Source organism: Gallinula chloropus (genome assembly GCF_964237585.1).
Source record: "Gallinula chloropus genome assembly, chromosome: 15".
In the NCBI taxonomy this organism is placed as follows: domain Eukaryota; kingdom Metazoa; phylum Chordata; class Aves; order Gruiformes; family Rallidae; genus Gallinula; species Gallinula chloropus.
In genome coordinates, this window is record NC_140100.1 from 4,442,736 (window position 1) to 4,465,621 (window position 22,886).

General features: G+C 45.0%; 1 protein-coding gene across 1 annotated transcript in view; it reads right to left on the reverse strand.

Moving 5' to 3' along the window:
- LMF1 (lipase maturation factor 1) overlaps positions 1 to 22,886 on the reverse strand; it is a gene marked incomplete at its 5' end in the record, with an annotated part of 201,861 nt that overhangs the window by 158,672 nt on the left and 20,303 nt on the right. The window contains one exon of the mRNA XM_084271183.1: positions 18,144 to 18,154. Coding sequence (XP_084127309.1) covers positions 18,144 to 18,154 — 11 coding nt within the window. The remainder of the gene's footprint in view (positions 1 to 18,143; positions 18,155 to 22,886) is intronic.

The window sequence follows — 22,886 nt, forward strand, 5'->3', positions numbered from 1 at the left end:
GTTTACCAGCCCCTCTCGTGTCCTTCAGGCTGGGTGGCTTTGCACCATCACTCAGGTGCCACCACACCAGGCACCAAAGCGACGCAGACCTGCTCCTGAGGCACTGGCAGGTTTAGAACTCTGGGGCTCTTTATTTCTTGTTGTCCACCCCATCCATCAAACCAACTTCCCTTGACAGTGAATTAAGTATGCTAATTATTTCTGTCCCAGGGTATCACACCCCCTCCAGCTGCAGAATCGGGGTAACAGTTGCTGCTGGACCCATAGGGCTGGAGAGAGGGATGGAGGGATCCTGAAGCTCCTGACCCAGCAACGTTAAAATATTTTAGCTATTGCTTTATAAGCCCCACCATTCTATTTTTATTCATGTCTACATCCCATAGTCATTAACCAAACACAACAAAAAAGACAACCCTAAATCCAGTCCCATCTTCTTCCTCCTCTAGCCAGGAGATCATAAAAACACACAGTAACAATAAAAACAAACAAGAACCCCCACCACCACACTCTCAGGATGCAATCTTTCACTTTAAATTCTCCAACAGTTTAACCAACAAGGGTTTTTTTTTTTTCCAGGAATGCATTTTTATAATTGTTAGCCCTTTCCCTGCTTCACAGAGCTCTGAAATGTTTACAACTTACTGCTTCTGCTACACCAATTGCAAATGAATGTTTGGAGCTCTTTAGAGCAGGGATTTTTCTCCATCTGTGACCAGAGACACTCAGTATAGATTCCTAAGGATGCAGCCGCATGAAGGCTGCTCACCCAAACTCTGCTGTCAAGAGAAGCCTGGATGACTATGGCCTGGCCACCACTTGTGGGCTGGCTGGGTCTGCAGAGCTCACCACTTGAGGTGTGAAGACCCAGCAGTGCTGAGCAAAGGGTTTACACAGCCAGTTTGCCAAGGAAACATCCAACACCCATGCAACCTCTGGCCACAGTCCCGAATCAGGACTCCCCAGTAAAGTAACTCTCTTGCCCCTCTTGACTGATCCTACATCACAGCTTTCCCATGGAAGACATGGAGTTGGGCATCACAGCAAACATCTACCTACAGCAACTCCAGGACGACGCTCCTTCTCCAGCCCAGCTGCAAACACCAGGTAGCCTGCCTGGTAAAGCAAAAGTGGGGAGAAGAAGAGCAGCATGTTTTCCCACAAATAGTACCATTCCCTGAGTTGGAAGGATTCAGCAGTTTAACAATAACATAACGCAGCACACAGCAAGATTTCCCTTTGCCCCTCGCCGCCCCAGCGCCGCGAAGCAGCCAGCCACGGCTACGCTGCCGGCAACCTGGGTGGTGGGTTTCCCATGCGTGTGACATCAAACTCCCTTGCGAGGAGATTCTGTAGCATATAATTAGAATTTTTGCTTCTAATTTGAAGAAGCAGCTTTTTATATTTTTATCTAAACCGCTGAAATCAACCACATGAAAAAAAATAATCACCCAGGATAGTGACAACTGATATTAAACAGCTATTCACAGATGTCCCAATACCACAAGGCTCATACACCCGCTCGGCTCTCCCCGCTGTAAGAAATCCAAATGACTTCAGTGCCTAAAATGAACCATATGAATTAATCACTGGCTTTTCTGTCCTCACTCCACAGCGTTATTAATTCAGGCTGAAAACGCGTGTGCCTCAGAACAAAGAGCGATCCAGCAAGGGAGCGTGTAGCCGGTGAAGCCTTCAGCAACGTAAAGCCCAACCTGGAAAGGCAAAACAGCAGGTACAGCTTTGGGGAGTTTCCATATGAATGGGTATCGATACCCCAAAGTGGGGGGAAAAATATCCTGTGAGTGCTTCAGTGCTGAAATCACAAGTGAATGGCAACACCTCTAAAAGAGCCGCCTGGAGAATGTGCTCTTTCTAGCGATAGAAATAACCATCCAGCCTTTGATAGGAGCGTTCAGCCAGTAATGGGAAACTTGTCAGTAAAGCTGGGGGTTGAAATCCAGTAAGTGGAAACACGTGGGAAGGTAGCCCCGAACACCAGCACTGCTTACCCCTGTGATTTATCATACACCTGAGCCCGCGGTTTGCTCAAACCAATAAAGCCCTGCACAGAAGGGGGGAAAAAAACATGGTTTATTTTAAAAATGATTTGAAACATGGTAAGGGAATGAAAAGCAATTCTAAAGCATATTGTATTATTTGTTAAAATAATCACAGAATAGCCAAATTTAAACGTTACCATATACTGTTAACTTCTATAGAGAACATTTCTCCTCTTTCTAATGAACGTAGCATTGCTCAGTTGATCTAGAAAGCAATTTAAAAGAGACCAATAAGCTTTTTAGTGTGACACAATGCCCCACTCTGCCTGACTACACGGGAGGATAAGTACAGAGATCAAAGAGAAAACATTATTTGAAGGATCTAGAAATGTGGAAATAAAGAGAACTGAGCATAGCAACCTCTGGACAGAAAGGAGTGGGAGAGTGCTTCAGGGAACCTGCTCTGGCAGGGGGATTGGACTCGATCTCTTGAGGTCCCTTCCAACCCCTACAATTCTGTGATTCCCAAAGGAAAGCCTAGATTCTCTTCCAACTGATGCATCCATGGGGGTGGGAGGGGTAGCATTGATCTGGAATTTCTGGAGTTGCCTGTTGCCCATTACAGAGAGCAACCCCACACCAGCACGCGTGACAAGCCCATAGGGATACCTATAGCTCCCCCCAGCCCCACCAGCAGCGGGACTTACTTCCTCCCAATCACACGAACCTTCTAGCTCACAGCACTGGTATAGCTGCTGCTGGTATAAATAAAGACTATTTTGCCTTTCATGTGTGCGTGGCCAGGGACAAACTTTTGGAGCAGAAAAAGAAGCTGCTGGCAAATCAGGATTTAGAAGTGAAATAAAACACTTGAGAAAGATATTCATGTACAGGATAATTTTCCAAAGAGAAAGTGCTGACCCTTAAAGAGTGGCACGTGTCAGGATTCTTTTAAAAAAATTATTTTAAATTCACAAAGGAGAAGTTCAAAATACTGTTTGTAACCATAAGTTAGAGTTAAAAGGTATTCAATAAAAACGTACACCGACTTCTTCTGGACATAAATCCAAAAGGTAAGATTGTGCAACATCAGTACTTCATATTTAATAATAACAAACAGATGGGGAAATATTATAATAAATTATTATGACTGTCCAAGCCGTGTGCCAGAAAGTCTTGGCCAAATTCCCCTGCTTAACTATCTATATACCATTCCCACCGCACAGATCTCAGAGCTCTCCACATTCCCATAGATTGAAATATATGCATCAACCTACTTTCTTTTAAAAAAATAAATGAGCTACATTATAGGGCTGACACAACACTGCAAAACGTAAGCAGGGATGCTGTAGGACAAGCTGTGCCATACCACAGCACAGAAGGAGCTGCAGCAATAACTGCAAGGCTCAGCAGCCCACAAAAAAACCCCAAGGATGGGGATTTATCTTTGCTTGTAGGTTGGGTTCACTCCTGTATCGGGGGGTAAGTTTTAAATCCCAAGTGACCATTCAGATTGAACCTCACCCACTCTGCAGCAGAGGCACAGGCAAGACAGCTCTAATGCTGAAAGCCCTCCAACTCCCTTCCCAAGGGCTCGACAACCAACACAGCTGTAAATCCTGACGCCTTTTAGGACAAAGATCTCTGCATCATGCCCACAGATACGCACGAGTGTGGAAATCAGTGTGGAGCGATGCTGCCCTGTGCCAGAGCCTGCCCAGGGCAGAGCTGGGCAGCGCTGGGGCCCTGCAGCTGCTCCCGACTCAGTTGCCAGCATTTGGAGCTGCTCAGCACCAGCAGTGCCTGGGCAATTCCCAGACAGGCCCAGGGTTAATGTCCTGCCGGAGCCTTGGGATGAAGGCACACACCTTTCCACATAAACATCAGATCTTGTAGTTGGAATTCATTCCTGCAGCTCAGATTTAAAGCATTGAATCTAAAGCACTGAATATTGACTGACCAGCGTAGTCCTCCTCCCATCCCTGGTCATTAGCTATCAGGTACGTCTGCTCTAAATGCCGAGTAAGCCAGATGTCGTATCAAGAAGTAAGCCATGTAAATGAGAACACAATATATTTATAAGCTACATACAGAGGACAAAAAGTGGCATTTTAAAGCTTAGCAAAGCACAGAATAGCTGGGAAGAGCTACAGCTCCACATTATCCCCTTGGACACCTCCCTGGCATCTTCATCTTCCTTGCTGCCCTTCCCCATCCCTCTGGTAATTTTCCATGTGTCCAAGCAGAGCAGAGCAGCCCAGAGCACCGGCTCGCTGCCATGCTTTCCCCCGAGCGAGACATCCAGCACAGCTGGGCAGATCCAACTGCACTGACCCTACTCCACATTTACACCCAGAATTAGGCCCTCATGTTTACCAAACTGCATTAAAATAATAATAATAATAATAATAATAATAATAATAATAATAATAATAATAATAATAATAACAACAACAACAACAACAACAACAACAACAACCCCATGACAATTGGTGATGACAAATGGCTGTCCCGCAGCCACGGCAGCCCGTCACTGCCGTCGCCGACAGCCTTCCTCCTGCAGCTGTGAGGCCGAGCAGAGACATCACACGGGGGAACTGAGCTCTGCCCCACGCCAGCTCTGCTCCAGAATAACAGCATTACCTCAGCCATCCAAAACAAGGGGCGAGAGCGATTTCCCCACTGGTTTCTACCCCTCGTCCTTCACCTTGCCCCACTGCTCCTTTCCCCGAGAGGCGTCTTCCCGACATCTCCTCCCTACCCCGCACCCAGATGGCTCATTTACTGCACAGATGGTTATTCCCTCCTCTGTCTTTTGGGGAGGGATCATCTTTGCTCACTCACCCTTCCCACACATGAGTACCACCCTATTTCTGGGGACTTGCAGGGTGACTTTTCCCCTTGGTATCACCACCCAGCTCCCAGGCGGATCTCCACCACATGCAAGTGCTGCCATCCCATGCTGGCCACAACCCTTCCTCTGCAGAGGCAAAAAAAAAAAGGCCTGATCTGAAGGCAGGCAGCTGGGTGGGGACAGCAGACCAGGCTGGAGCTGCAGGACTTATTCCTGCTGTTGCCATTTCCCACTCATCCCTGGAAACCATCCCTGCATGGTCTGGGCAGGCAGGTCGGAGCCCAGCCTGCCCACGCAGGGAGCCGGACGGCTGTGAGCCAGCTCCGGGGAGGTTGAGCAATCCTCATGGAGAGGCTCAGTGTGCTCAGCTAAAACTGCAGCCGGCTGCTCGGGGTTCCTTGTCCTCCCTCCTCACAGAAGCAAAGGGCTCCATCCCACAGGTCTTGCAGCTGACTGCAAGGTCAGCTGCTGAATCAGACACAACCCAGCATGGCTCAACCATGAAACAAAAGAGAAAATTACCTTGTATGTCTCCCTTGATAAGTATTTATAATCTACTGTAAATCAAGGAATAACCTCCTAAACCTCCCCACCTCAGCTACCTGCTCCACTAAACCCCAGAGCTCTTTAGTCCATTTTTTAACAGTGCTTTAATCCCCTAACAGCCTGGAAGCATAGGACAGAATCAAAATCCCACTACTAAAACGCTGTTATTTTAGGCACTGGGCCTTTACTGAGCAGCAACCTCTGCTCTTATACAGCAGCTTCACATAAAGGTCTGGGAACACCCTGGGGAAAAGCCTTATCCCCATTTGGTGTCATGGGAAGCAGGACCTGAAAGATGTAATTAGTGTGCACCAGGCAAATGGGTCCATGGCTCATCCCTGGGGGGTATGTACCCTTGGGGACAGGCCACCTCCTGTGGCATTAAGCGTTCTGCTCAGCAAGGTCAAGGAGCCACTTCTGCTCCTCTCAAGATGATAAAACCCAGCATCAGGCACCTTTCCCTTTCCCTTCCCCTCCCACTGGCACACCTTTGGCTCCTGGGTCAGCACCCTCTCTGGCTTTGCTACCTGCAGCTTCCCTGCCATCCGAGGGCTTTCCCAGAGGGACTGTGACTTAGAGAGATGATTTTGGCACATGCGCAGCCCCCCCCCCCAAAGAATATGAAAATACAAGAGAGTTGCAATACAAGCACCAACTGTTCCGAATCAAGGCGTGAGAGCCAAGGTACAGCAGAGATTTCAGTGCTGGAAATCGCAGGGTGGAATTTACTTTGAAATCCTGACACTTATCTCTTTTGACTAACATAAAATATGTACCTTGGCTCGCGCTCACTTCCTATATAGGACTGGGAAGAGGATGGCTTAACACTGCGGTTTCACCCAGTTTAGAAACGGAAAAGAAACCCATGAGAAAATTATTTCACTAGACTAAAAATAAATAAATGAATCAAATTTTTTAAGAGTTTGAGGGAAGATGGTGGATCCAACGAGGAGGCGTTCAGAAGCCTTTGGCTAGGTAGCGTTTTCAAACCAAAACTGAGAATGTAAGAGTGCAATGCTGAGGCACTACGATGGTATTTAAGAAAACAAGGGCATCCCACACCACAGCGTGCTGAAGCACATGGGGCTCAGTGGGAAGCAGATGCATCAGCTTCGACTTCTGTGCAAAGATGCCACAAATCATGTGCAAACACACAAGATATTTCAACTCCCATTGCCGCAGTAAATTCCTTAGAAGATGCTTTGGGGACAGTAAGAAAACCAGCAGCTCCAAGGCCCAAGCTCCCTGACGTGGTATCTCTGGTATCTCAGCACAAACTCAATAGCACAGTGCATGCACCTCTCTGCACACCCTCTCTTCTGCTTCAGATTTCACACATTTGTGCTGGGAATGTTTCTATCCGAACTCAGAAATCTCAGATGATGCTCAAGAACGCAGTCAGGTCCCACTGAGTTTATGAAGACACGGGTTTTTAATGATGCTAAGTCATTAAATATTTTCTTCACACCAATCTCTGTCTGCTCATGTTTAACACCAGGGAGAGGCATGGAAAGGCAGCATTCCCCATTGCTTATAACCTACAGATCTGATCTTAATTCCACTTTGAGGCGCTGCACAGTGTTGGTTTTTCACATGCACAAGCACACTAATGCAAGCTCTTTGCTCTAAGTGCAGCTGAAGTCTAAGTGCCTACACACCAAACCTCTCTGAACCACGCCACACTTTTTTTGTTTTCTAAGTTAAAGGTGGCAGGACAAAGAGTTTTGGCAATTTCAAAAATGCTGACTTCATTTTTCTGATCCCAAATCCGTTCAAACCAGTGCAGTCTCACAAATAATTTCCATTTCAAATGGAAATTACATTTTTGGGCAAAGGAACTTTAAGAAGAAATCCACAGATGGCTCCATTCATGTGACCACTCACTTTTGCATTGATTTCTGCAAGGGCAGTGAAAAGCTGTAGCTTGTTCCATGCTCCAGGGAGACCAAGGAGTCCAGACCCAGAGGAAGATCAAACTTGACTTCTGGGTCTCACTCCTTACCCATCGCCCATCCTTCTACCAGTCTTTATACAGGGAGTGAACACAGAAGATGCAATAGACTACAAAATACAGACCTGTGAAGGAACACTCAGGCTTCACAAAGGGGCTCTGACTGCATAAATGCACTACTGTACAGTCAAATAAATAGCCTTAAAAAGATGAGTTAAAAGAAGGAACCAAACACGCTCACACCCCTCACTCCTCCTCCTCCCAGCAAGAAGGAGAGACAAAAAGAACAGATGAGAACACACCCTAGGTTACATGTCCCGAAACCAGCCCTTTGTTTACTGGCCAAGTCACTGGGTTAATGCTGGTGTTTAATGTAAGGGCAAAAGAAGTGAGAACCAGACACAAACGGGCTGGAATAGCAAAGTGTTCGTCCTCCTTCCAAAACGCTGTTTCCATCACAATGCTGTTGCTGCTCCTTCCACATCTGTGTTTGAGCAGCTGGGATTTGGCACAGAGGCATTCAGGGTACAGCACAGGTCTGCTGAGCAGTCTCCAAATTGCTTTTTAAATCCTATGACTGACAAAAAATGACAAAAGATCTAGACCATTTAACCTAACCCAAACTGCAGTGCGTTTCTGATTCATCTGATGGAAAGCATCCAAAATCTGTGGATTTCCACTCAAACTTCCACACTCCAGAATAAAGGATTAAGAATATAATGACCAAGCTGGATTCCTCACAAAAAGCCCATACTGTCACTGACCTTCCTTAGAGACCCACACACAACTTCCCTCTGCTGCCAAGAGATGCCAAGTCCCAAGAACTCAACGCTTTAATTTGTAATTCTACTATATAACAGGACCCACCATCCCCAAGAAGAACAGTGCTCCAAAACTTTACGTTCAGAACTGTAATCACCCTCTATAAATTACTGCCATAAAAGTTTTATGTGATATATATCAGGTCAGGCAAAGGGCATTTGAATGGTTGACCAAACAGATAAATCAGATGCACGTTAGAGATGACAGTGTGGTTAATGAAAAATAAAAAACAGCAGCAGTTCCTTGGATGTCCTTCAGTTTATTATTATTATTCAGGGGTTATTCTGCACATCAAGGTTTATTTAACTTCAGAAAAATAGAAAAATAAAACTTGTTCCCCCGTGCCAGACTTGAACTTTGATGGAAGCATGCCTTGAAGACAGCTCTGCCCATCTCTCATCCTCCTGCCATCAAAAGCCTGGCGATACCACAATGAATTCAAGTAGCGCCTTGCTGAGAAGTGTCAGCCTGTTGAAGCCAACACTGTCATGGAGCTAATCCATTGTTTTCCCTGGATTCTCCCCAACTTGCCCTTCTCGCTCAAGAAAAAAACCTTTACTACCTCCCACTTCTGAGGTGCATTATGCTTTTATGTTGACCTTCTGGCTTACAAGACATACTCACTTGAACCAACTGCTTTCTGCAAGGAAAAACCAAGTAAAAACTGTGGCCAGCCTGTGCTGACTCTTGGTGTTCCTGACAACTGGCAGTACTGCAGGGACAACAGGAGCACCACTATTCCTGCTCAGCAACTCGCAGCATCACCTTCAAAATCCTTCAAATATGGGGACATGTCAGTGAGCACTACAGCCAGAAAGAAGGTAGCACTCCGAAGCACAAAACCCAGCAGTAACCCATACACGAAGTGAGGACATAAAATAAAGCCAATGTCCTCTACAAATCCCTAAGCACTTAACAAAATCCTATTTCAAATAGTTGTCTGAGTTTTGTTTTGAAAAATGGAGCAAAGGGGGGAAAAAATAATGCCACAGTCCTGCATTTACAGGGACAATTTTGTAGTGATGGTACAAGGCTGGTCCTGCTGAAAGACTTTGCTCCGGTTTTCCAGAGAGAAAAGCCATGATTTGGAGCAATGCAACAGGACCAACCAAAAGAGGGAGAAGCTCCCAGCACTCAGCACAACTGCTGCAACCTCTTGCTAACCCACACCGTGAGCAGGGTCAGGGTGGTCATACCTGCCTGGTTACCTTCTGTGCTTTAGGATGCTGATGGAAGATCTGCAGATGGCACCCTCGCCTGCGCCGCACCTCCCCGTCCCTCCTCACTGCCAGACCAGTCCCAAATCTGAGCACACTGGTGACACCCAGGGCCGGGCAGGTGGAGCTCCACTATTCTGAATGATGCAGGGAACTGAGGATCTTATTGCTGGGGTCATTAAAATTCCCACAGGCTTTTCTGAAGGATCAGGGAAATTAATCACCCTCTCCTGGCCACACTCCAACTGGGTAATTAGATTTGACCTTCTTAAACCCCCCCCAAACAAGGAGACACTGTGTTCAGGTTACCCCATCTCACACTGCGCATCGCCCCTGCATGTTATTAGGCAGCAAAGGAGTGGCAGCCTGACAGCGGTGGGCAACAATTCCCTTGCCCATCCTGAGTTTGAAACATACTTTTTTTATTTGGCAAAATAAATGCCTTTTTTTAACACAAACAAATAGCAATCAGTCCAGGCTGGGATGTTTGGACATAAGTCAAATCCTCCTCAAAAATTTGAGCGTGATGAGAGCCTTTGTTCAGATACACCTCCCTATGAAAAGGCTACTATAAGGATTTTATCGATTTTTATTATTTTTAAGCAAGCTGGCATTTTTATTAGCCCCAGCCTTGTCTTCGCTTTCACACAGGAAGCTGCAGCAGGGAACGGTGCACAACGTGCCAAGTTTAACAGAAAGGTTTAACACAAATCCAACCTAAGCTCAGGACAGCAGATAAGAGACGCTAATGCGAGATAAGGAGAACAAGTGCCGGCTTTATAAAGCTCAAGTGAACGCAGTACCAAACCACTCTGGCATATCTGTGAATATCTGCACTCTTACATCCTTATGGCAACTGAAGTTAATCGAGCCACGCTGTCTTTCTCCTAGTACAAAGATGCCCAGATTTAAAGACCCACATATAAACATTTTTGCTCATTAGAATCTTATTAAAATGATAAAAAAAAAATCTTTGGAGACATTAACACCATTGCAGTCAGCACATTAAATCCTTCCCTTATAAAGGGGGAAAAGCACCCAAAAGGGGAGAAAGCATTCTCAGGAGACAATGTGGAGGTTACCAAGCTTTGAATACAATATCCTTGCTGTTTGCACACAGACCTGCCAAACCAGAAGCTATGATTATAGCTACAAATCACTACACCTGCTCCAGCCAAGCTGAGTGTCACAGCTCCATCAGCACAACAGCATCCAAGCACTTGCCAGAGATGTGGCGCTCATGTGTGATCCCAACACCGACTGAACAACAGGGCTGAGTGTCACCACTGCTGGCAGAGTCAGAGGTTTCTTCACCCTGGGGCAGGCTGTGCCCCTTTGGGAAGCACACACTGAACAAAGCACCCTGTAACCCACTGCATCCCAAGATCCATGTGATATCTGTGCTACCAGACCTCCAAGATCTTGGGAGGGTTTTTTTCCCCCCTGTGATATTTTTAATTCCTGCAGTTTTCTCCCCGCAACAGAGGTTTCCAGGCAGACACACACATCACCACACACTCATTTTGCATTTCTACCACACCTTTTGATGAAGGTTTCAAAGGGATGCAGCAATTCAGCTACCTTGCAGAGCACAAATGGCACTCATGACATGTGTTCACCCTGCCACACTGCCCGGAGTCCATTACTACTCACTATAGTGACATTACAAAAGCTTTCAGCTTTTATGCTGTTATATGCCAGCTGCAGGAGGGCCAATGACAACAAATCCATCATATGGGAAGAACACGCTTGACCTAGTCCAAAGTCGAGACACTGAAACTTTTAGGGAATAATTTTAACTGAAAGAGTAAACCTTCTGGTGGCTGATGCCGTGCACCACGCAGCGCTGCACTTCTGCCCCACCAAAAGCTAAAAGCTTGGTGGAAGTACCACAGACTGAAAGAGGAGGAAAATCTCTTGGCCACAACAACATTGGCTTGCCTTCTAATTGTGGGTGATGTTTTCCCAAACGATGAGAGACAAGGAACAAACTTCTCTGCTTTAAAAGTAATATTGGAGGAAATTTCAATTAACTTTGGCAATGCATTATGGCAACAACCTTAACCAGGGAGAGCTCCAACTCCTGCCAGTCACTCAGTCCAACTCGCCTTTTCCTGAGGAAAAAAAAAATCTCTGCCTGCAAAAAGCATTTTTGTTTGTTTCTTTTTTAGTAAGGCTAGGACAAAAGTCAGTCACAAGAGCTGTGGAGAAACAATTTGCTTAGGGAAAGGGCTTCCCAGTTTCTGCAAGACCAGCGTTCCCATTCCACCCACTTACATTCCTGTATTAAGAGAAAATAAAATCACATCCGCAGGCCGGTCACTGGTTACACAGGTCGGCATCCAGGCAACACAGCAAAAGGGCTGAAAGAAAACTACTTGCAGAGAAAGATCTTGTTTGAAGAAGTTATACACTCATTCCAGCTCCACCATTTACATCAGTCCTTGTTAAGACGTATTTCATCCCTTAAAATCATTTGCATAATTGCCGCAATCAAAGGCACTACTTTGCAGTAATAACTTTAATGGCAGATTTTTCCTTAAACATTCTTTTTAAAAGGTACCTCCCAAGGTTGGTGCATCCATATGCCAGTAAAAATAAAGACAGGAGGTGACACTCTGGAGATACGTGGTGCAGAGAAGGACCAGTTGCTTTGTGTTACGTGCTTCATTTATGGAAAAACACTTTATGATGCTCAAAATACAACCCAGAACCTAAACCTTTGTCACTTAGCAGCCTAGTTGGTATGTGGACAAATCTCTGGGTTTTTATCCTGTTAGTTCCTACATTTTCTATCTGCAGTCTTACTATGGGGGCAATCTGGCTTCTTTGCAGCCTAAAATAAGGGCTTGGAAGTGACAGTCTGTGTCTCATTCTTGAACTTGCCTCACCTGATTATAGGTTAGCAACAAAAATCATAAAGCCTGACACGTGCATTCAGTACATACACCAGTGACTCCCTGGGGGATGTATCATTCTTTTGGGGACATACCATTACCACATGGACATTCATTCCAACAGCTGGACAACAAAGAAAAGCACCAGCAAAACATTAAATACAGCTTACAACTCCTGCCTTCAGTTCAGTAGTTGCAGAAAACTACAAATAGGCAAGCTGCTGTGCCAAAAAAATACATGTATACACATACACACAGAGAACTGGAGGTCCCTTCTCCAAAGATCTTGTGGTTTCAGGAGACATCATAGGAAGCCTGGTGAAGCAGCTAGGCACATGGATGGGAAGGGAACATGTTCAAAGTTGATAGCTGCTTAGCACTTTTGGGGCATGGGACTTGCTACAGCAATTTTCTTAACATGTAGGAGCTCTGGCCTGTTTTTCCTCAGCTGCAAAGAGACACGAGCACAGGAACACAAAGATAATGGCTGCAGGGCTTCAGTAGCATTGAAAGTCTGTTTTTAAGATGGGCAAGAACCACCAGCCCAGGTTTGAATATAAAATACAGACTTAGAGCAAACAAGCCAGTGAGAAGTTAGCAGCAGAAGCCAGCTGGGATTTCCTCCCTCCAGCACCTGTGTGCTGACCTGAGGTTTGTGTCCTCCAGGTAACACAGCTTCATTTCAAACCTCAGGCTGCTCTGCCAATGCAGCTGCATCACCAAGTTAACGCTACGATGCTCCTCATGGGATGCTCAACCAAGGCCTTGGGGGCATCATGCCTTTGTCCAAGCGGGCTCCACACCCCATCCGCAAGGCAGCTCCTTCCTCAGGTGGCATCAGCAGAAGATTCTAGGGCAACACTTCCACTTAATTGAGGTTCTTGAATGAGTCAGGCCTGAATGAAGGCACACTGCCCTTTAACACAGTTCTAATTACATTAAACCGAAATGCTTTCGCGAACATGGAGAAAGGCTGGGGAGGGAATCAGACAAGCTATAAATTAAAGCAGAGGATATGAATACCATGCAAGCTGCAGTGTTAGGGTTAACGTGGGTCTGGAAACAGTTTAGTGAAAACCTGGTGTGGCTAGGGGCCAGCTCTGAGTTTAGTTGCTTTGGGCTAATCGTTTCCTTCAGGCAGGCTACTCTAGCACACTAATAGGTTTTAATAAAAACTTCCAATTGGGCCAGTAAACCCCTCATTAAGCTGTTTTTAAAGCATGAATTTAAGAGCGGCGAGGGTAAAAGGTCACAAGGAGTATTTAATTCACAACGGCTGGCAAAAGGTGCTGTTGTGATTGAAAACACCAGAGTTCAAGTGTCCAGGGCCACATAAACATCCGACTCTGTCACTAGACCTGGTTAAGTGACAGCTTGAAAAATAGATTTAATAAGACAGAGAGAAAAGTTTCCCACTCTTACACGAGAAACAGGAACAGCAGATCACAATATTAGCCAGGAACAGTCGGTAAGCAGCCCCGTCCCTCCCATCTCAGGAGGGGAGGGGGGGATGATGAATAAATAGCAGCCTATGGCCATCTGGGTGTTCAACCCCGCAGTGATTCCCAGGGGCTTGCTGGGACGCTTGCGCCGCAGCTCCGTGGTCTCCTGCTGGGAGCAGAACAAAGTTGTCCGGGAATAACACAGACCAACCCGTCCTCCACGTCCTACTGCCAGTGTCTCTCCCACATGCCGTCTGTACCGAGAGCTGCCAGGGTAACAAGTGCCACTGGGTGCTGGCGTGATACTTACGTGCTGCCAGGCGAAAAAGCAAACCTCTGCCAGTGAATCCTCTCACACTCGGGCAACCTCACACCCACCACGCAGAGACTGCAGATGGGTCTGCAGGAATCAGCAGGTTGGCTCTGGGCACAGTTCAGCCCAGACACATCTCCATCGCAGCATGCTTAAACTAAGCTTGGACCTGCACACTAGTCAAGTTCGACTTCAGTCACTCTGACTCACTCTTTTTCTTCCCTGACCTCAGTGTTGCTCACAGGTACAGTGCAACTAACATGAAAACTTCACCCCTTCCTTGGAAACACACACTCACAAAGGAGAAACAGCTCAATCTTGTGCAGCCAGAACCCCAGCTGTGCACTCTAACATTTAATTTTATGTCAGTGCACATCTAAAATTCAAGATCCCCAAAGACCTTTTAAAAGAAAATCCTCCTTGGAACAATTTGCATTGAAGTAAAGAGTGAGGATTTAACAAGTAATGGAGAATTACGTACACTCGGCTCTCAACTTTTTACTCTACTTCTAATCAAAACACACTTTACCTTAAATTCTGAGACATTAGATACAATATAAAATTTGGGGGCAGGCATGGGTACAAACTAAATTATTTGCTTATTCCATGTTTACAGATAGGGGGAAAAAAAAGGACTTTAATTCAAACTTTAGCGATTGTCTTCTCTCCATACCAAAATTAACAAGAAACTTTAGTGTAAGAGGTAAAATGAGCTCTCACTTTTACAATATGCTTCTAATTCTAGCCATTCAGTTGGCCTGCAAAGAGTGCAGAAGCAAGACTCTCTGGAACAATCCCCAAGGAAACATTTGCTTTGGCTCCAACTAGGACACTTTTGTGCATCAAGAGTCAAATAAGATCAGCTGCTTCTCCATCCTTTCAGTTTAATGATCCCATTGATAGCCAAAAGGTAAACAGATGTATTCCTGTCTTTTCTGAGTGTTCCTTGCTGGGAATCCAGATTGCTGCTCCGAGAGGTATCCAACAGCCATGGAGGTGACGATGTGGAGACAGAATCTCCCTGGACAGTTACATCATTTTCCCACACCACACCTGGACTTTTTACTCTACAGAGAGACGTCGCTGTCCATTACAGCTCACGTGATCTTTGCAGCTTTTCTGCAGCTCTGCTTAGCTCCCCACTGGTATCTCATCTGACCAATATCTCAGGACAGACTTAGGGCCATCAAACTGTCTTCTGAATATCTGGGGCTAGAAGAAAGAGGACAAGAAAGCCTGTAAAAGAGCATCATCTTTTTAAAAGCCTCTGTTAGAACAGAGATAATAAGTCATTATAGTAAATTAGGCTTCCACTACAAGAACAGAAAAAAAAGTCTTTGGTGGTATCTCAGACAGAAGCATCATCAGGAACTACTGCTTGAGGAGAGCACATGCTTACTGAGACAAGGTGAGAAACAAATCTGTCAATACCACATATCTGTTGAACCAGCTTCAGTCTCATTCCAAGCCATGGAAAAGAAATCCTTAGTTTTAGAAGGATAAATTAACAAGTTGGCCTTGCTGGTTCTTTCTAGTCCTAACACCACAGCTGCTACCTTCAGAGAGAGTGAGACCTGATATTTCTGGAGCTAAACCAGGACCAAGGCCAGCTGGCTCATGGTGGCACACACAGGTCACCAACGCACCTAGAAAGGGGCTCAAACAAAGAGGGCCACGGAGGAAAGTCCTTGGTAAACCAAAGCTCAAGTAGAGGACTTATAGTAAGGATGAAGTTGCCACAAAAGCTCCAGGAACAATACGCTGGCCCTGCAGGTGTGTTCCACTGAGGACAGGCAGCACATCCATTCATCCGTCCATCTCTGAGGCTCCTGGTAGCCTCAGTGCAGCCAGAAAGAACAAAAGCCACGTGGTGTACTCCAGCCAATGAGCAATCCCACCAGAGTACAGTCCACACTCAACAACCAGAGCACTGCACTGCCAAAAGCAGGGAGGAAAAGGGGCCATCAAGTCAGGCGCTCACATCTCCTGGCAGTGAGCCTTGCACACCTGAGCTGTGCCTAACCACGGGGAAGGGATCGATGCACAATCCCCGTGCGCTCCCTGAAACATGCCACGCTGCATCTGAAGCCAAATTTATACCCAAAATAACAATAAATAAAAGCCAAGAAGTTATTACAGCTTGGCTAATTTCAGAACAATGCTAACCCCCAGGCTGACGCCCGCTCCAGGATTTGCATTGCAGAGCACCTCTTCACCTTCCAAAGATAAATAGTCCAGCGCGGCCGGTGCTTTGCACTGGGAAAGCTCTTGCACGCCTGTTTCACAGTTCATTCCCTGAAGTGAGGAGTGTTTTTAATAACTGTTACCTGACAGGAGTAAGAGCAAAGAGCAAAACCTGTGGCAATACCAGTTGATCCCATTTGGCCTAACAGCTTGTTGTTATTTCCAGACTCTGGAGTTCTTTAAAATTCATAGGGACAGCCTGCAGTTTTAATACAGGCTACCAAAATCCATCCTAAGATGTATCAAAAAAAAGCACACTTCCTGGAGTGGAATAGGAAACAGTCAGCATTTACAAAGATCTCTCCAGGAATTTTTTTTTTTTAAGATCTTGCTTTGAAGTAGATGCTACCAAAGAATAAGGCTTCCAGAGCTCAGCAATATTTAATGTACTTCTACAGCAATGGATGACAATGTTGTTGTTTCAGCTATATTATAACAAAAATATTGTGGTTTTCCTGTATTCTAACAAAAGTAACTCAAGATTTACATCTCATTCATCTTATTCAGAAGTAGCCCTTAAGCCAAAAACAAGGAAGGGAGACCCTACTGCGTACAAAGGGCTTCAGTAACCCTCATAGGGTGGCTATCCAGTTGGGACATAAAGAACGGCCAAAGAAAGATAAAACACCACTTGCAAAAAGCAGTTTTTCCTACAACCATCAGTGAGAGTGAAAAACACACACAGAAGACGAGTAACTTAAGTTAAAACTAAGATGGGTGTCCTCACTAACCCAGTAAAAGTCTGGATTTGCACTGGAAAGTCCACCTGGTTAAAGTATCCCCATCCAACGTGAAAGCATTATCTAAACCACACCAGAGTGAAAAGAATTCACCATGCTCTCCTGCTTCTTGACTTGGTGAAGCACCATCTTAAGGATCCCACACACACTAAAACTGTTCCTTCACTTACAACTGATTAAAACTATCAATTGGTAAACAAAGAAAGAGATGCAATTCCTGGAAGGAGAAAGGGGAGGCACGCACAGGTATTACTGTTGGGGTCTCCATAACACGCAGGCACAAATGGATTTCATCTATTCTTCTGCGTTACATTAGAATAACCAGATTTCTACTTCTGACTGGCTAGTGACAATTGGGGAATACAAGTCCCCTTTTCATCCACACAGTGATAAAGTGTCCTTCTCCACCCACCCATCCCACAGCACAAGCACCAGGCTGAAAGGATGAGAAGATACAGCCAAATAGGCTGGTTTATGCCATTGTCCTATGGCAGTACATCCCAGCAAGTCAGAAGTACACTAGCAGTTTCCCTAATATTTCCACAGGGAGTAACAGGTTTTCTACTGGGACTTCAACCTACAGCTGGAATCTAAACACAAAGTTAGGAGTACTGAGTCCTGGAAAAAAAATCCCAACTGCTGCAAAGCACAAATTAACCTCCTAAAAGTGATATCTGCACTGCACACCAGTGGGAAAGCAGGTGAGTAAGAGATTCTTGACATTCATACAAATCACCAGTGAAAAAGGAATTGGATCTTGGGAGGAACATGTTCCCTCCCAGGAGATGTCCTTCAGACCTTGCTTTTCTTGGTTGCCTCAGGCTTATTTAACTGTTCGCCTTTAATGTCCCCCTCAAATGATGCTGTTGGTACTCACACAACTCCTCCACCAAATCTCCTTCAATCTCAATTTACAGAATTTACAGCAGTTATCCTTTCTTTAAGGGCATATGGGTAGAAAGAAATTAAATGAAAGGCAGAGAACAGAGACAACAGTAACTTAAGTGTTTGACAGAGAGAGAGCAGAGAAAGCAAGCTAGAGTAAGGTAAAAGCTACGTACCCACGAATGCACCAATATATTATTACTGCAGATTTTTCTCATTTTTATTCACTTACCAAAGGAATACCTGCAAAACAAAATGCAGAGAAAGCAAAAAAGAATTAAAACCTCAGTTGATCAATTGTAGGAACCTTTGTTTCATATTAGTTTTATTTCATACCTCACACATTTTGTGTTTCAAAACATATCTGCTAAGCAGCACATGTAACATGCAACTCAAAGGCACCAAAGAGCAAATTTCTGTTACCTGGAAATGCAAGAAAAGCAAATTCCCTCACTTCTGGGCAAATTAAGCTGTTATTCAGCACTCCAAGCTCCAATCGGTCACCACCCTTCCAGATAAAGCTGCTAAAGCAACATACCCAGAAGGGACAGCACAGTCCCTTAACCAGGTTCCACTGCAAAACCATTAAGTTATGGTTTTCAAAGCATGGTGAGCACTTCCCAGGCAGAAGAGACCAATGGTGAAGCCCAGTGTCTCCAGACACTGCTGCAAAGCAGTTACTTCTCACTGATGAGCTACTCATTCTGTTTTTCTTTCCTTCCCTCTTTAACACAGCACCACGTCATCTGCTACCTGGGAGCTGTGTACCAGTTCCTCATCAATCTTCAGCCTGAGGAGAAGCGCCACACACACACTGTACCATTTTCACTACACTCCGGTGCATCATCTAACCTGCCTTTGTATCTCATCTTCTCATTGAAATGACACCAAGCCTTAGCTACAACATAATGATTTTCTGCAAGATTTCCAGTTCTGGTTAAAAAACAAAACCCAAAGGTTAACAAGTTTTAAGAGGCTGCTCTTCAACAGTCAGCTTGTGTTTACTCCCGTTATGGTTTCAATCCCACATCAGGACTTTATTATTTGTATCTGCAGCATATTACATTGCACTAACCAAAAAAGCAAAACAAAAAGCCCCCCAGAACCTCAAAACAGAAATATACACCAGACTTGTACAGATATTTGGTTACTGCAAATGTCCTGAATAGGTGTGCAAATATTATACTCATACACATGTAGTTCAAACAGTTCCAAAATCCATCAATCTAAATATTTTACTACACATTTAACAACAATTTCATACGGGGCTACTGATGTACAGAGAGCAGTAACTTTGAAAAGCACAGTAAGTTTTAACTTTTTTAATAAAAATGGCTCTTTATAAAGATATCTGTCATTAAGGGCAACCTAACTTTGCTATCCTCCACCACAGTTGTGGTGCAGTTAAACATAAACTTGTACGAATTATTCTTCTTATTTCTTGGCAGAAGTTAAGAACCCCCTGAGGCTCATTTAAAACACACACACAGAGACACACACACAAAATGAGGAATTAATAAAATATTGTATTCTTCTGAACCACATTAAGTTTTCTGACGTGTGTCTGTTGCTGATTACATCAATCTAGGCTCCATAACTTGTCATGTGATGACAGGCAAACACTTGTGAATTTATTTCTCTGAAGAAGCCTGCGATGCAAATGCCAAGGAAACCAAACCAAATGGGCCACTCCAAATACATAAAAGCAGCAGGGCTTCTCACAGGGATTTTATTTTTTTCTTTAATAGGTATAAACAGGCAGGTACCCAGTTCCTACAGACTTCAGGTTGGAGTTTAGATCCTAATTACCACTCTTTCTCTTCAAGGTCCTCTTCCCCTTGCATATTTGGAGTAAATAGAACTGTTTACTTTTCTTAAAGTAAATGATTTCTTTTTTCTCCCCCACTGCCTGCCTTGGCATTTGAAACATCACCGATAGATAATGTCAAGTAAAGACATGGATTTGATTTTGTGGGGTTGGGGGGGGGGGGGGATTTGGCCAGTTTCAGCAGAATAACTTTTGATCTGCACATTGTCAAAACTAGAAATTTCAAAAATTCAAAGTATATTCCATTTGGATTTTCTAACTCGAATTAAAACGTGATGTCATCTCTGCTTTCTGGTCGGAGAAACAATGGAATTAGCCGTGACTTGTCGTTAGAGGCAAACTTCATGTCACATTTCCAAAGACTGGAAGTATCAGCTGGGAATCATAAACATCATCAAATATTTGGGTTAAATTGTTTTCACCACATTGTCATGCTGATTAATTCTAACTCGAGTATATTCCTGGAAAGCAAAAACTGACAGCAAAACAATAGTTTAAATGACATTAAACTACATCACTCCTGATGAAAATACTTTCTGCCATCAGTGCCTATGGCAGCCGCAGCACGGAGCTCGGCTGGGTTTGAAGACACGGCTCTGCAAGAGCTTCCCACATCTCCAAACCTCGCACAGACACTGCTGGGCAAACAAACAGGGAGCCCCCCAAACCCACCCAGCTGAAACCACTGCCTTTTTCTTGTGCAAAGCTTGTGGGATGATGCTTTCTATTTGTTCAAGGAGAAGGGAAAGCAGATCAGCCAGACTTGCCACACAAATTTGCATCCCTTCCCCACTCACCTACCCCATAGCTGCACAAATTACTCGATGCAAGAGTTGCTGAGAACAGGGATCCCTCTTACCAGGCTGTGGAACCTGACAAAGGTCTACATAGGGTCTATTAAGTAAGAATATTAGACTTTACATTGACTGATGCTTATTAGGAAAATACATCTGTACTTTTAATTAAAAACCACCCCAGACCCACCAAAACCACAGTCCTACCCACCATTCACATCCCAGCAGTGCCCCACACGGTAAGATCCTCACAACTAGAGCGCATTTCCACAGGCAGGATAATTCTCTGCTGCATCCCTAATTTGCAGCTGGTGTTAACAGCTTCTCTCACTATTCTCCACAGAGAGCATCCTCTACAGAAAGTGAACCCAGATGTCAACTTTTATCTCCATTATTAATGTCTCTTATTCTCTGTGCTGTATAACTTGGGGTAGGGAAAAGGGTATTGGAGTAATACAGGCACCTTTTCTATTCTTCATCAGGATGTGGCTCCATAATCTGCTGTAATGAGGTTCCCACAGCATCTCTCCACAATGGAAAGCAGGTAGAAGCTACATTGTGAGGAACCCCTTCCCTGTGAAGGGTGGAAGTGCAACATTACCAACTACCCTGGTCTTCCCTCCAGTACCCAGCCAGGGAGAGGATGAAGCAGGGGACCATCTCCCCAGGAGATAGCAGCAGCCTCAGACTGCAATGGGCAACCCAATGGATGCACAACTGGCAGAGCAAGGAGATTCCTTATAAAATTTTGGTAACAGTGAAAGCTGGATGAGTTGGTGCCATAAATGCAGGCATTGCATTAGGGGAGGAAAAAACAGGGCTAAACCATGGAAATACAGAAAACATGGAAAATCCACCTGCTCCAAGACAGGACTATGAGAATCACCTCTGACAGGCACCTGTGACAGACACACCAGCTCCCTCTCCACGTATCCAGCCTAGTGTACCTCCATAGATTATTTAGGAGTCTTTTCCTTACATTTAACATGTATCTTCCTTTCCACCATGTAAACCACCAGCTATCCACATGGAGACAGAGAACACTGAGAACAGCTACTTTCCATCCCACCGCTGCTTTCACACGCTTGAAGATCTTTGTCTCCTTCCCATTTTCTTTTCTCTCAACTAATCAAATTCAGCTCCTTCGACTTTTCACCACAACTTTCCTCCCCGCCACTGAGGTTGTGTCTCTTCTCTGCCCTGTGTGGGGCCATAGCCACTTCCAGCACGACGGGACAACCAGACACCAGATGCTGGCTGACAACACCTCCCCAGCCCCGAGAAAGTGGAAAACCTCATCTACGGCTGTCGTGCACATGATGCTCCTAAAATTTACTGGCTTAACGTGCCTGAAAACTTGTTTGGTGAACCACAATATACCGACCAAATTAAAGCTGTAAACACTTCAGGATGAAAAAAAACCCCAACATCCTTTCGATGTGTATATATATGTACAGTACCTGGCACATGGAGATCCACTTCCTCAGCACACCACCCCAAAACAAAGCAGCCAGTTGGCAAACATCACCGAGACCGAAAGTCCATCAAAATGAGATGACAGAATTAGTCTAGTGCACCATTAATTTCAGAACATCATTAAGTTGAAAGTGTGGGGGTAAGAAACATTTTTGACAGCTGGTTTCAGTTGCTGCCAAGCCTTTAGTATTGCACAGCGGTCGGGGGGGAGGAAATAAGCTAGAATGGTAGTAAATGAAACCACTCATCTGGTTTCTGGATTCACTTTATTGTGGTCACAGATCTCTAAAAACTGGGATTCTGCACTCTGTAATTACAACATCCACATTTAAATGGGAGGAACAGGGATAACATTAAAAAGAAAAAAAAGAGTGCTCAAGGATGAGATGAGGTTTAGTCCTTGGTTTGCACATGGTTCTGGGAAAGGTGCCTGAGCAGAGCTGGAGCCAACCAGTGGATGAGAAACGGGATGACTGTGCTCCTGGCACCACGCCGGATGCTCACACCCACGTCCATCCTGCACTGCCACACGCTTCTCCCCTCAGAAGAGCAAGCAGCAGCTCCTGGGTGCCAAGCCACCAAAGCACAGCTTCATGTTCCCCTTGCAAGGCAAGGAACCAGGCTTGGTTAAGAGACCAAACACAAATTACCCAACCAAGCTCCAGCACTCACCCGCTGCTCTGTCTGTGCTCCTTTCTAAAGTCAAAAATTATTACAAGCTCTGGCTTATGCGACCACAGAATTTGCCAAACTTGATTTGGTTAAAGCCTTCCAGTGCCAAAACCAGACGCTGAAATGGCAGCCCTGGGAACCCTACTCTGAGCTTCCCATTAAGCCAGATGGTGAGTCAAAGGTGAGAATGAGCTGGCAGTAGGAA